This window comes from Haliotis asinina, chromosome 3 (genome assembly GCF_037392515.1).
Source record: "Haliotis asinina isolate JCU_RB_2024 chromosome 3, JCU_Hal_asi_v2, whole genome shotgun sequence".
In the NCBI taxonomy this organism is placed as follows: domain Eukaryota; kingdom Metazoa; phylum Mollusca; class Gastropoda; order Lepetellida; family Haliotidae; genus Haliotis; species Haliotis asinina.
Window position 1 is genome coordinate 18,590,882 of NC_090282.1, and position 16,198 is coordinate 18,607,079.

General features: G+C 39.5%; 1 protein-coding gene across 1 annotated transcript in view; it reads left to right on the forward strand.

Annotated features, from left to right (window-relative positions):
• Nucleotides 1-3,659: 3,659 nt before the first annotated feature.
• The window catches only part of LOC137277604 (nonsense-mediated mRNA decay factor SMG5-like), a 67,571-nt gene continuing 55,032 nt past the window's right edge, over nucleotides 3,660-16,198 (forward strand). The window contains exons 1-5 of the mRNA XM_067809410.1: nucleotides 3,660-3,864; nucleotides 5,993-6,091; nucleotides 9,609-9,732; nucleotides 10,113-10,269; nucleotides 10,662-10,775. Coding sequence (XP_067665511.1) covers nucleotides 3,797-3,864; nucleotides 5,993-6,091; nucleotides 9,609-9,732; nucleotides 10,113-10,269; nucleotides 10,662-10,775 — 562 coding nt within the window. The 5' untranslated portion in view covers nucleotides 3,660-3,796. The remainder of the gene's footprint in view (nucleotides 3,865-5,992; nucleotides 6,092-9,608; nucleotides 9,733-10,112; nucleotides 10,270-10,661; nucleotides 10,776-16,198) is intronic.

The window sequence follows — 16,198 nt, forward strand, 5'->3', positions numbered from 1 at the left end:
TGGACTGCAGTGGTAACTCGAGGCCTGCCTGTACGGGGACGGTCAATTTGTTATACCTGTTTGGTTGCAACGAGCTGCAAGCCATGATATCTGCTCAGACTAAGATTCAGAAGCCTGGCAACAGAAGACTGGTAATCACCAGCAAGCATTCTTTCAATGGCGATGTTCAAAACGCTGAATCAAGACGTGACGTAATGATCTGAAATTAAAATTCCTTTAAAACGAACGCCCATTTCTGAAAGTAATCTGGATTTTTATTGGTAGACAGTGAGTGCTCTTTACTGCACAATTTCAACTAGAAGGTGAATTCTGTTGTGTTGTCTCTATGTATTTCTAATCCTTGTGAGAAATCTCATCACAATCAACATTTTCAGCTATTGTTTTCGTGTGCAAAATTATGGTATCAACACTTATACATGTATTACACATTTTGAGGATTGTTTGAACACAATAGGTAATTAATAGATTTAAAAAAAAAAAAAATCGCCTATGCGTTTCTTTTGGGGGATAGTGTATTTTGACGACTGTTAGGACTCAATAGGTAATTAATACCTTTATTAAAATACAAATCGCCTATGCGTTTCTTTTTGGGGATAGTATACATGTACCACACGTTTGGAGGTGGCTAAAATGGAAGAAACATGAAACGTGGATCCGACTGTGCTGTATTTGATAAGAGTAAGGGTTTGGGACATAGTATCGCCTTGATAGCTGTTGACTGCTTTGTCAAATCCATGTTTCAAATGGATACTTACTTTTGCACGACAGTGTATCTTGATTGTACAAACGCAACATACACGGGTCCCGTCTCACAGAGCCATCGTAGTGCCACGACTGTTGCAAGTCTATGCTACAGTGTGGTAGGTGCGACTGCTACGAGAAAAGTTACCTAAACTTACGAGAGTTTTGTGAAACCGGACCCAGGGTTGTGATTTTGCGCATGGTTAGTGCGTTTCCTGATCCAACGATGAAAAACAGTTGTTAAATAATGTTTTAGTTTGGCCGTAACCAATCAGACATTTGTTCTCCGGAATGAAAAGAATCGTTTTTCCTCAGAACGTATCGGTGTGATAACAAATTTTATTCTTTTCATTGATATTCAGTAGTTTATTGCCAGACAGTGACTGCTCTTTGCTGCACAATTTCAACTGGAAGGTGCTTTCTGTTGCATTGTGGCGGTGCCTCTCTAATCCTTGTAAGAAATCTCATCAAAATAAACATTTTCAGATAAAATCGATTTTTCACTTGTGTAAAATCATGTTATCAACACTTTTGTGACATACTTTGACGATTGTCTGAACACAATAGGTAATAATAGATTTTTTTTAAATACAAATCGCCTGTGTGTTTCTTTTTTGGGATAGTATATGTGATTCCTAAGTGAAATACAAATATTTACAATCGCCCTTCAACGAAACCTTATGCGTTACTCCATTCTGTAGTGATTCTGCTGGCTTTTAGGTACAACCTATCGGACTTACACCAAAACAGCCAGCTTGCTACGCGCCTATAGGTATATGAGCTAGCAAATAAAGACAGGAGATGCACAGTGCCTTCATGCTTCAGCGCCCATCTCCAAAAGGTTCAGTCAGAACATGTATAAACTATCCTTTATGGAGCATTTCATTTGGAACATCCATTTTTCAGGACCACTTAAACTCAGATGAAAGTAGTGAAACACGCCACAGTAAAGTAAACTAAATTCTCTCTATTTTGTACACAAACACTATTAAATTAAGATACTTTCAGACTATAATTAAGGAGATGTCTCTACATGTGCCCACTACCCAGCCCCCAACCCCATCCTGGCGTTACCTTCTTTTGTGTATGGTATGCATTAACAGCTCTATGATTTCGAAAGTTTTGCATTTGGACAAAGTTATTATTCACATTCTACAATTCAACAATCCAGTTTGAAACTTACCTCGATAACAGCACAATACACATTGTAAATCCATTTTTAAAAACACAAATCCAACATTCACCCAAACAGCTAAACAGAGACTTCGAAACCCGGGCGTTGATACAATCTTGGCTTTTTTATTGAAGCACAATATTAAATCACGCGACCTCGATAGTGAGTGTCGAACCATTATAATCGCCCAATGTCAGGGCCCTCGCATGACCTATACAGTCCTATATTTTGGTGTTCGGAAACTATCAGCGCTATGGCGCGGTATTAAACGACTTGAGAACTCGTACTCTGACTGGTAGCGGTTATTGGCTGGCGTAGTATAGCCCTTCTGTTTTAACCGTGTGTAGACGGTGTACACCGGCCTTGCTCCAATGCTGTACTGAATGCATGTTGAGCCCGTGGGTGTATAGTAATTCTGTCTCTCGTGCACGTGAGTTTAGTTTTGCGCCGTTTAGTATTCCAGCAATATTCCAGCAATATCACAGCGAGGGACACCAGAACAGGGCTTCACACATTGTACCCATGTAGGGAATCGATCCCGCGTCTTCAGCGTGACGAGCAAACGCTTGGGCCACACAACTGGCCCCCTGTCTCTCGAAGAAGGAAGTCTAGATAAAGGGACAATCTAACGTCCTCAATTTTTTTACTTATTATTTTTCGGAAATTATCACTCAAACTATTATTTTTCACCATACAGACTTTTGGATGTCAGTCTGCACACGTCAAATAACCAGGCATACTATTCGACGCTGTAAGCTTTGTGTTTTATATACATATTTAAGTAAACATACCTGGTTTGTTCAAAATATAATTTTTAAAGAAGACTGGTATTCTTTTATGTTTAGTGATGCACTGTTGGTTCTTGACTGAAACGAAAATGAAACTCGCATCAATCGATCTACACATTCACTTTAAAATCAAACAATATCACGTCAGGCGACACCAGTAATGGGCTACATACAAATTACTTATGGGGTTGGGATTCGAACTCGGGTTATCTGTGTGTCGGACGAACGCTTTAATTACACTAAGCAACCTCCGCGCGCGCGCATGCACACACATGCACACACACATACTGCCCCTTCAAATAGTTTTGCATCGTGCACTTTTTAATTATGCATAGTGCATGACTTTTAAACCGTTAGCTAATATTACAGTGATTTACAGAAATAAACTAGTGATTTTCTAACTAGGATTATACAAAAAAGGCAATATTTTTTATGACAGCATTAAAACCATTATATTCAGATATGCTGACACGGATTCATAAAAACAAAGCCAAAACAAGTTTAGCTGTGTGGACTGGGTGTAAAGGAATCTGTGATCATAAATAAACACTGAAAACTGAAATTCCGTGAAAAGCTCTTATGATGTGGACTATGTCTTTCCTGAGTCATCCGAGTTATGAGACACCACGTGACTGGGGTAGAATTACAGGTCATTCTCGTCCTCATTTAAAAGCACCTCAAATTCTTCTGAATGATGCGTATCGGTTTGGGAAATGCAATGTGTAATGGTGTTGGTTGGGGTATGATAAACTTTTCACCATAATGAAGTGTTGAAGATTTAAATATACAATATAATCTCGATTTTCTATTTTGAATGAAAGATTTACATGAGCAAACTAGCTACTTTATCATGAAAATGGGATATTGTCAAACAACTATTTGGGATTCTAAATCCATTTTCCGGCTCCTCCTTTTCCACACTCTCGCAAATTCTCGCTGAAGTCACATGATCAGTGTTAGAGACCAATATGGCGTCTACCTATGAAAATGTAACGAGGAAGAAACCGAAACTTTCAGCAACGTGTTTAAGGTTGTGCCATTTCACATGAGAATCGTGTGAAATGGTGTGCCACGATAGAAACAAAGTAGAGCTATGAAGAAAGCTTCAAGTGCGAGTAATGAAGCGAAACCTGACGTTGACAAAGCGAAGAAAATCTACAGGTGCGGCCAGTGGCCCTGATGACGAGTCACTGTTTACTTATTTTATGTTCAATGGACCTAATCAGTTACTAATTAAGTTTAAAAAATTAATGAACTAACGCACAAAAGCAGATTTTGAATGCATACTAAATATGATTTAGGAGAAAGTCGATACAGCAGCATGTCAATGATTCGACAAATATTTGAAAAAGCATGTATATTAAATTTTTAAACGATGTGGAAATACTGGTGTTTTGGTCATGACATCCTTACTTTCTTGAACTTGTGTGTATATGATGAGCCGAAAGCCTGAACCCACAAAATGCACATGACATTCATGTCATTAGACAGCAATATGACCATAGGTTTATGACATGATAAATATCCTCCGTAATAGGGTGCAGACGGAAACACCACTCGTTGTATTGATAGCTCTTGCATGTGACAGTAGTTTGTCATTCAGCTAGAAGTCTGTATGTGTGCATGCTGGTGGTGAGGATGCATTTACCCACATGTCCATATCTACATCTGCGTACACGATGCTTGAGATACCTATCCATTATTTATTTTTGTATATTGATTTTCAGTATGTTCTGTGCTTTGCAGTAGCAGAGTCTGAATTAAGACACATGTCATAGTGATAATTCTGACTGCATTAAACTGCAAGGTAAACTTGTGGCATCTCTTTCAGTTTAGTTAGGCAGTCTTCATGACTGACAGTATGTTAGCCAAGATGAGGAATGAAGGAAGTATAGTTAGAATCATCAACTAAATTGAAATATTGTATTTTATGTTATAGATTTGGAAAATGCGAAAGTATTTATAGTCCATGAAGACACAGATCCAATTTCATTCCCACAAGAAAATCAATCTTGGCATATCTCACACTGCTCTTACCTGTAGTTTGATTGTTGAATGTTACAAAACATATGTTAAGTCAGTTCTCACTCCTATTATTCCAGATATGAAGTGATTGTGAAATTATGTGAGGACAAATCTGTATCCTAGGGTTTCGCATAAATGTAATCTGAGTCCTGCATGAAACTTGGATGCACTGATCCAATTGGAATCCTGTTGAAAGCTGCGTCTAAACCAACTCATGTATAGTGTTGAACTGGAACCTTCTGTACCTTTCTACACACATCTATACCTAGCTTCCAACTGTGGCTATCTCATTCTCTGAATTTCTAAGGGACACGACCTTGACAGTGATGTTTACACTCCTTCCCCACTCTTCCTGTTCATATACTTTGACAGTCATGATGCACTATGGTACTGATAAACATCATCATCATGAAACTACCTCAAATGAATACATCCATAGTAATTCACTTCACACTTTCTATAATTCATTATTTCCCATTATATGCATGATTGTTTATTTTCAGTTATTAAATACAGTAGAACACGGATATAGCGAACACAGATATAGCGAACAAAGGGATATAGCGGACAAATTTAAAAGTCCCGTCAATGGTCCCTTTATAATATCATTAAAATTATACGTGAATAACGAACTCGTGAGTAGCGAATTAACGGTTATAGCGACCTGATTTCCTGACCCCAAGCCCAATTAACGACGTGAGTAGCGAACTCACTCAGTGTGAGCTCAGTGTCAACTCAGCGACTCAACCTTGTGGGTGGTGAATCAACATTGTTTAACCTCGTTGGCGGTGAATCAACTTTGTTTGATAGTCATTAATTAATTAACAAAAGAAACACATCGTGTTTAAAAGCTTGACTGATACACAGATCTTCAGTTCGCTCTCGTCGCTATGGTTTTCTTGCCACCAAACTCTTTGTTATTCCTGTGCAAAATTGTGGACTATGTTAAACGCAGTTAAGTGTTATATTGTTGAAATTGTTGTGATTGTTAAACATGTTCTAGATAATGTATTTGAACAATGAAATCAGAATTTTAATGTCAATGAACAAGAATAAAAATATGTAGCCCATGTATATACGTGTCTCTTCATCTCTATAAGCCAATATGGCGGTCAAACGTGAATAACGAACAACGGATATAGCGAACTAAATCCCTTGGTCCCTTGGAGTTCGTTATATCCGTCTTCTACTGTACTGCAGTTTTACTTGCTTTAAAATCTGTTTTGGAAACATTGTAATAATGGCCTATTGTTATTTCTTACAGAGCTGCTCTTGATGCAATTCGTCGTCTTGATGAGATAAGCAAACAGAAGAAAGCATACAGAGATGTGTTCTTGCAAGATGCTGTTGGACTCAGAAATAAGTCAGTACTTTGTTGTATCGATTGGAGGCAAAATGACCTCAAGACTCCTGGTTAGGTTAGCTGCCAAAATATCAATATGAAACTTTGATAATCATTTTCTGAAGTATTTACTACCTCCATGGTTGAGTGATTCATGCTTCTGGTGATAAAATGAAATGTGTGTGGTTCAGTGCCTATTTGCGTTGGGCAGAAAGCTATATAAAGGTGGTATTGGTTGTTTCACTGTTTGTCACTCAGCTTGAAACCAGCTTGGTCAGCTCATTGGAGTGGAGTATTTGCAGTCAAAGGTGTAATGTGTACAGAATTCATGTTAAATTGCAGCATGGAATCGAATCAGTTCTATAAACATGGTAAAACTGGCATCTGTCCTGACTCGAGATCCTCAGTTAAAATGATACAAATATATATTAGGATGTACATAATTTGTAAAGCACTATGTTACTCTTTTACATGAAATTGCATTGCACAAGTGTGTTTACACAAATAAGTCCCATTCAAAATTTATGGTTTGTCAGCTGATCTGCACAGTATTTGTGTGGACAGGTTTCACCAAACTGCTTTTAATCTGCCATTTGCCCATGTTTAGCAGTCAGAGATGTAACATGTATGAGATGCATACACCTTCAGGTACTATGTGAAATGTTTCACTGTGACAGGCCAACTCAGGTCTGATCATAGTGAATGTAATCAAAGTGTCCTGTAAAATATTCCAAGTGTGATGGTTATTGTTAGGGCAGCATGGTATTACCGGTAAATCACAATACAGTTTTTAAATGATACATTTTGCAATATTTTTTCTTAGAACTGATATATTGTTTAAAGAACATATATGAAGTTTTGTGATAATTATATTATCTTTATGGTTTCAGTTAAAATCTACACATTCTTTTATTCACAACATGTATTTTCCTTTGTCATTCAATAACAAAGCTGCATACTGTAATACTATTAATTGTATAAAAAGGAAAATAGTATCCATGACTACTGACTATGCAACCTGATTTTGAGATTGCTGTTGCAAGAACCATAACAATATATCATCGCCTGAAAAACAAAGCAGTCTACGTTCACTATTGGCAAAATTTGAGTTTTTATGCTCAGTGTAGGTTTTAGAGCATGGTCTATTATGCTAGCAACTTTTCATAGTGCTTTCTTGCTTTGAAAGTGTTTTTTCAAATGCAAACTTTGTTCAGGGCTTATACAGTCTTGTAAAGGCTTGGAATTTGGGTACTTAGCCTTGAAAAGCCTTGAATTTTAAGTTAGAGCTTGAAGTGAAAACTGTGAAAACTGTAGCCAGGAGCCAAGGTGTTTTGATATAGGTTATTCATGAACATCTTGCCTCGTAGTATTTTTGGCTGTGTTTTTAACCTGATATATTTAGCAAATCATGGGGACACCTAGTCAAACAGACTATAACAGTGCTCAGAAGTTGTGTTTATTATTATTTTCACAAGCTTTACTTATATAATTTCTGGTCTTATTGGCCTTAATTTTGCCCAGAAAAGCCTTGATTAAGCCTTAGGTTTTAGTCTTGAAATTCTGTAAGAACCTTGCTGTTTTATCTCCATGCAAAATCACATGTTAGTTTTCGAGTGTTCTAAGTGGTCAACTGACCAATGAGTAGGCACAATTTGATCACATGACATTGAGATTAATCAATTTTGTAGTGATTTTCATCATGGAAATGGAACATTTAACTCTGTTCTTATTTCTGCTTTATTTCATTAAATATTGTATTTATGAAAGTAAAAACAGGTTTAAGTAGCAAAAGTACAACCTGGTAAGCAAGACATAACAATCAATATCCATTTAAATATGATTTTATACTGTGTTTACGACACACAGAACACTTTGGTTTTGAGATAAAAATCACAATTTCTTTGGTCAAGTGTTCAATCTGCAGTCATTTTTCAAGAATTTCATATTTATTTTAATACATTGAGCTCATGATTTGCCACTTTCTCTCTGTGCAAAATTCCAAAGAATTTCATTGAGTAGTTTAGAAAATACCGTTCTCCTAACCTGCAAGCTCAGTTTTGTCAAAAACAGGGTTTTGTGACTTAGTACACTCTGGTTTTCAGGTGACAATATGTTTAAAAACATATAATGTAGAAATTAAGATTGACATTCACAATTAGTGCCACTTACTGTCCAATGATTAAGGCTCCAATATATCGCAATACGTTTCACAGCCCTAGTGACTTTTGCATCTAATTATGTTTTTCAATTACAAATGGTCAAGTTTTGTCATTTTCATCATAAAAGATTACCAAGATTGAACATTGAGAACCTGAGGTCGTACAATTTATGTTCAAATTTTATCTGCTCAATCGATTCGTAGTCATAAAATGAAATTTATCCTCCTATTTGGTTTATTTGGAAATTGAAACTGAAATTTCTCCTCCCTATCATGGGCCTTAGTTTACATCTCCTGCCAGTCAAATTGTTGTTATTTACAATTCATCATGGTTCCTACAACATTTGACACAAATACATGACCCTCTTTCAGGTACAACTGGGTCAGCTTGACCTGATCAAGTGTATACTAATACAATGCGTGACCTTGTAGCAGCTTCTGGTGTTTCCAGTGATGAGTGAGTGAGTGAGTTTAGTTTTATGCCACACTCAGCAATATTCCAGCTATATGGCAACGGTCTGTAAATAATGAAGTCTGGACCTGACAGTTCAGTGATCAACAGCATGAGCATCTATCTGCACAATTGGTAATCAATGATATGTGTCAACCAAGTCAGCAGGCCTGACCACCCGATCCTGTAAGTTGCCTCTTATGACAAGCATAGTCGCCTTTTATGGAAAGCATGGGTTGCTGAAGGACTGTTCTACACTGGACATCACAGGCTCAGTGATAACTGAACTGGATGTAGACAGTGATGGCAAGAATGAATCAGATTTTGAAAGTAACTGACGTCTTTACATTGTAAAGAATAGTAAATCAAAATACAGTCAAGCTGTCAAAACCAGCATCTGTCCAATCTGGCAAGTTGTCAACACTGGCATAAAATCTCAGTCCTATCCATATCATCAGCTGTACAATCCGACACATTGTCTGTACCAGATTATTTCTTCAGTCCCAATGATTGCTGGTTTAGACAGCTTCCACTGTAACATATAAACAATTCCTTTAATACATGAAATGACTTTTTTTCAGAGAGTGTTGTTTTCCAGGACAAGTTCTGTAATGAATCCATGTGTCCATGCATAGCACAAAATGAAGTTAACTCAACCTGCTGTTTGTGTCATTTGACCTCCCAGGTCATGCTTATGTAGATTAGGTCAGACCAAGCTGAACAGGCTGTAGTCTCTTGTACACTTTAGAGAGATCTGTTTCTTGAACACAATAATCTCCCTCCCACTTACCAGGATGTGTTCCATATCGAGGTAACATCTTACTGATCTATCTCCTGACACAAGTGCCTTTTTTTCAATCAGTAGATACAGTTTATGAGACTCTGATGCTGTGTTCAGAGACACTAACACTATGTAATTTGTATTACAGACTCAAGGAGTATTGTGAGAGGTTGATGTTCTACAACCCCAGTGACTATGGTCGAAAAGCAGAGGAGGTTCTATGGAGGAAGGTGTTCTATGACATCATCCAGGTTGTCAAACACAATAGGAAGGTCAGTGGCAGATTTCCATCTCTATTCACTTATGATTGAGATCCTGTAGATGTGAAGCTTGATCCCATTCCTTCCTTCATTGCAGTTTAGAGGTACAAATAACATTAACAACTTCTGACTGAAGCAGCTGTTTAGATGGATGCTTTCTTACAAGGACCAGAGATCTTGAAATGTGGGGATGTTAACATGGTTCTTGTTTTCCAAATTCAGTTAAGCATGGTTAGATCTCTTGGTAACAACTGTACATTTAAAACACAACAGTTGCTTCTTCTAAATATGTTTTCGTTTTGTTCATGCAAAGAGTTTTGATTCTAATATCATAACATAACAGCATGCCTTTGCCTTAACTATATGTGCCATCTTTGTTTGTGTGTACGTAGCATGTGCGTCCCCATGGGTCCCTGGAGACAGCCTACCGGACCCACCTGGCTTCTGCTACTGGGTACTACCAGCATCTGCTGTTCAGGCTGCAGCAGGAGTTTGGCCTCAAGTTATCTGGCATTCTAGACTTTCATCTTGTTGCAGATCCCAAACCAGGTAATGTGCTTATCAGCTTTATCCCTGTGAGAGGTGACTTCTGTTTCCACTCAGCTTTAATATGTTGAAGGCATGATTATTTCATCAGTCAGTCAAAGAAAATAAATAAAGTAGCGCTGTATAAAAATGGACATTCACCACCACCACCACCCTCCTACCCACCCCCTCCCCATCTCGCAAACTAAGGGTAAGTGACTCTAGTTGTGGTAATCCTTCCTTAAAAATACAAAGCAACTTTTAAATTCATATAATATTTGTTGTATCTATAACTACATGCAACTACTGCTTCATTCTGATACAGCTTAAATATGGTTGACTGCCATGTGAGACAACTGACTAATGAATGAGTGTAATATGAACCTCTTGTCAACTAATGTCCATGTGTGTTTCAGTAACGAAGCACAGCAGCAGCAGTAGCAGCAGTGGTAGCAAGAAAACACCACAGTCTGTGATTGAGTGGGCCCAGAGAGCCTGTCACAGATGTCTCATTTGTCTTGGAGACATTGGTAAGTTGTAATCAGAGGATACAGTGTCCCTCTTGAGCCATTATAGATCCAGATCAGCTATATCTGTATCAACTAGTCATGGAAAGTAAGCCAAAGGAAGAATTTAAACCTACATTCTTCTGACATTGACTCCATAAACGGAAATATTGTTTAAATGTATAAAAAGCACAACTAACTCATTATCCATAAAGCGCTTTTTGTCAAGGCAACATATCACCGCTTATTTGCAACTAGAAGAACAGACTATGCAATGAAAACAAACCCTTGCCAATCAAAGCTTTTACGTTTTATGTTAATAGATATTTTTCTTTATCTTGACTCATGCTTGTTATCACACGCCCATCGGCAGCCTCCCTTTCCTGCCAGTATGGTCATATGACTACCCATGCTTGCCTCTCTCTCCCTCATCGTCCAACAAGGATGGCAGGAGGCACTTTGGGTCTCAGTATGGCAAAAAATGTTTGCTTATATTTCAGTCCCATAATATATATTGTGTCATATTCTTTTTTTTGTATTGTAATTATTATCATGATTATGTAAAATTATTGTTGAAACTTATAAATTTTCATTTGTCTTGGACACGTTTTCTTCAGCTTTGACTTAGTCTTAGTTGATGAAATCGTGCTGCCAGTTTAAATTACGGCTGTTGGCGGTTGATCCACATGTAGTATTTCTTTCATGCAAACCTGTTTGTTCTTCCACTGTTCACTGTGAACTTTGTAAGAAGTTATCGGATTCAGAATTTGCATTATATTTAAGTACTGTTGAAAGGTGTGCTAAGAACAAACAATGTAGGCTCTGGTTAGTCATGTCAGTTCTGTGTCTAGTAACCGTATGTTGTTAACAGCTGACCTTAATAATTTTAGTGATCAGCCAGACGTAACCCGTCTTGATCACAGGCGAGGGCATGGTCAGAGTAAGGATCATCTCAACCTAAGAAATTGAAGTTGGCGTAGTCTAAGACTAAGTTTTCAACTACTAGATATGTGCTGAAACTACACTTTACGGCTTCTGCGAAGTCCTTCAGCAATGACATAGTCCCTCCTGATGAACGTTACATCTACAACGAACCTCCACTAATACTTCCTGGGTCTAAGGTCTGCGCAGACATCTACAATGTCCGCATGAAGGATGAACCTGATGGATTGCTGTTTTGAAGAGGAAAGGAAACGCCAGTCAACTGCTACAAGTACAGTCGCCCTTCATGACAGTTCACGACTGCATTAGGTCAGTTGGATGAAGAGGAAGCATCATAGGCATGCTCCCATTCATGGAAACCATCGCCATCGACTGTATCTTCTCGTCACAGTATGGATGATGCTTATTCTATCGACTCACCTAGTGTATGCACTCACAGATCTCGTTAAAGCTGCAACTGTTCTCTGTCTACATCCCCCGTTAGTCAGAGGCGTCATCATTTGTAGTCTTCATCGGATACGGATTCTCGCAGGTATGAGCAAAGACATTCACAGAATGTTAGTTCCAAGGATACATGTAGTCAGGAGGACTATGATGACATTCACTGCAAGGACATTGGCTCCCAACAAAGCACACCTGTAAGATGAGTAACAAGGACGTCAACACTTTGATGATTCTGCTGATTGCTCTGATGTCTACCATCCCAGAAACTTTGTATGCAGCCTTTCAGATGGCGACTAAGTATCACATTCCGGCTGTCAGTGCTGGTCGATTGCCATGACATCACATGGAGCCCTTTATGAGGGCGCCCAAAGTAGAAGCGTCTCATCAGTGAGACTTGTAACAGATCCTGTAAAGTGGAGGCTAAGCGACCGTCTCATCTGGATACAACCACTCAGCATACCTTTTTGAGACTCTCCCGTTCCAGGGCTGTCAAGGAGGGTCTCATCTCCAAGTTCAGCAAACTGGAGAATGAAGAAGAAAGGATGATCCTCTCTGCGCTCACCACTCGGAAGACACATCAACAAATCATTTCGCAGCATTTAGCCTCTACATCTGCCAGACTGAATCAACTACACCAGCAAGGTTTATTATCAGCATCATCTTGGGGTGACAGCTTTACTAAACCTTCTTATCGAGCTCCCTGGTCACCATCTACGATATTCAACTGCAGCATCAAGGACTTCACTAAATCAGTCACTCAGGACTCCAGGGAAGTAATGATGATAAAGGCGATCGACAATTTCAGCATTACTCCAGCAAGTTAAAGTTCTCCAGAGTCTAAAGAGTGAGAAACAAGAAGTACAAAGCTCCTTGCAGCAAGGGCTCCTTTCATTGCTCTACCGGAGGAAACAGGCACTCCCATGGAACAGGACATCCTGCCAGGGGCACTAAAGAAGGAAGTGCTAAAGATCAGGTTCAGAACATCTGGAGTCTTCCCCCCCCAACCATTCCTGAGTGGGTGGACATCTGCAACACTACTGGAAGACTTGGGGACTTGTCAACGACTATTACATCATGAACATCCTACAAGATGGCTACAAGATCCCACTACAAGCAACACTACCGCTTGCAAGAGACCCCCAGTACTCTTCATGTACGGAAGGGATCAGCTTGACAAGTATCATCTCTACTAGAGAAAGGCGCATTCTAGAAATTACATCTGGATTGACTAACACCAGGATTATACTGCCCAATCTTTCTGGTACTCCCAAGGAAAATTTTCGACTTCTATACAACATGAAGGAGTTCAACAAGGATTATCTACTGAAACCAGAACGGTTCAGAATGATCCATGTACCACAAGATCTCCCTCTCATCCGTCTGACAGATTATTGAGCCAGCATCGACCCAAGAAGCCTACCAGCTCATTCCAATTCATCCAGAAATATCTGCGCTTCCTATTCAGTAGTTGTTGAATTGGACGGCCTCCTACCGCTTGGAATATCTTAGGCCCTGTGGGTATTTACCTGGGTCAGCAAGTCCATCGTCATTTATCTGCATCAGCAGGGACTTGGCAGGGCCTTTTACCTCGCATTCAAGCTCATCATGAGAAACGTAAACTCAGACTACAGTTAGACTTCACCATCAGGCCGCTAACTCAACTTGGATGGCTTGTGAATCTACTGAAATCAGAGTTAGCAAGCAAGATCTTCGATTCCTCAGGATTCGATTCATCACTCTGTTGAACCGTATCATTGTCCCAGGGGTTCGGTGAGTAAAAATTTAAGCCATGATAGAACAAGCTCTACGCTTTCTGTTACAACTGCGACAATGACAGTGTCTACTCAGCTTGCTCACATCAGCACAAGATTTGACAAGATGAGGAAGTTTACAACTATGCCCATCACCACAGTTCCTGATTCAGCACCTCAACACCTCGGCTCGGATACTACTGCCAGACAACTTGAGACCATATCTACTATGGTGGACTCACCAATCGACTGTCTGCGCAGAAACGATTATGCTAGAGCCGGTCTACAACAACCATCTCCATGTAGATGATTCACTACAAGGTTGAGATGCTCACCTGAAAAGCAAGGTGGCATCAGGAATCTGGTCAAGCAATGAATGCATTCAGCATGTCAACCACCTGGAGATCAAAACTGTAATCAATGGTGTACGGCAGTTACCAGAGTGGAAGAACCTACTCGTCCATCCACACACCAAACAAGCACACTGCAATCCAACATCGTTACAACTTCACGTGTGGATTGAGGATATTCTACTACAGGAGCAATGGCATCACCCTAGCTTTACTTAGATCTACCTGCACCTTATATGACAATAAATATATGTGGTTTGAAACATACACCAGAAAGAAAGGCTTCACTGTAATGAAGGCCACACATCCTCAAGTAGTGGACTACTTACGTCACCTACAACATACCAGAGGATTGAAAGGTTCTACACTTTTCACATACTTGGCGGCACTGAGCTCTGTTATCAACTTGAAAACAGGAATCAGGCTCACTCGAGTACCTGAACTACTCACCTTGCTACGATTGTTCATGCTGGAAGACCTAAAACGCAGGTTTAAGGTTCCTTTCGATCTGAATATCATGCTACAATACCTCACAAGTGATGTCTGTGAGCCACTAGAATGGACATCGCTTGAATTATTGACACAGAAAACACTGTTTCTTCCCTAGCAATAGCAGCATTGATGTCAGAAATACATGCTCTGGACTTCGATCGCACTCGTCATCGTGATATTACACGTCTAGGACTCAGATGGGATTTTATCTGTAAAAATCAACTGCCTGGACAACCAGACAGACAATTCCACATCCCGGCATTATCTTCAGTCTCGGGCCACGTGGTATACAGGGTTTATCATTATGCCCAGTCTGAGCATCGAAAATACATTTCCAACGTATTAAAACAAGGAGACAACATTTCAAGCACCTGTTCATCCCATTATCTACTGAGACACTTACAGAAGTATCCTGCAACACTGTCTCAACATGCATGAGAGCCATTATACTGAGGGCCTACAAGGCAGCAGGACTCAAACGTCCACAAGCTTCCAATCTGCATAAAATGAGAGCCTTGGCATCGACACTGGCTCTTCATGGACACTACAACTGTAATGGAGGGCTGCTTTTGGAAATCAAATACAGTGTTTGCCAACTACTACCTACAGGACATCGCCATGGAGGACGTGACTGGCTTTCACCAGTTTGGGCCGCTTGTTGTCACACAACAACTAACAGTTCCACAAAGTTTCACTCACCCTTTTATCATATGACTTGTTGAGACGCTCTGCTGAGTATAATGGTTGAGAGTCCATGCGCACATCTTGAACAGGCTAGCATAATTGATGATGACCCTGTACTTGTAATGAAGATACTTGTACATGAAGAAGGGTTGTGACGAATCTTGATTGAAATCTTGACATACAGTTGCACTATACACTAATGGGATGCTAGCTGATCTATATAACATCGCGTTCCAGTCAACGAATGCTTCAACAGAAGACAAGTTTGACTGGATGTGATCCCTGATCTCACAAATGAATATCGGAAGAACAGGACCGTACCATCACCGTTATAGTTCCCGAAGGTGGGAAGTACTGGACGTAAATATATGGCAGTAGAAGAATCCAGTGTGGCCTGAACCACCGCAGGTTCCGTCGGATTTCTTAAGCCTAATAAGTAAGAGTCAGGATGAGGAAAAGTATGTAATTTTCTGAACAAATTTTGTACTTATCATGATGTCAAGGGGCGTCCCAACGGCCCCTCTTGGGCACGCTGAATTAACAGTAATTCTCATGTTGGGCCTATGAGATTCGGAGAGAGTGACAAGCGTGACTGGTCATGTGACCATATTGGCGGTAAAGGGAGGCTGCCGATGGATGAGTGTATTGTACATCCGCTTCAATTAGAAGGGAACTTAAAGAGATTTCAAGTGTTCCACTATCTTTGCGAGGAGGAGATAAGCATAATATTAATAATTATGTGTCAGGATAAGTATAAAATATCAATTTTATTCAGAAAATTAGA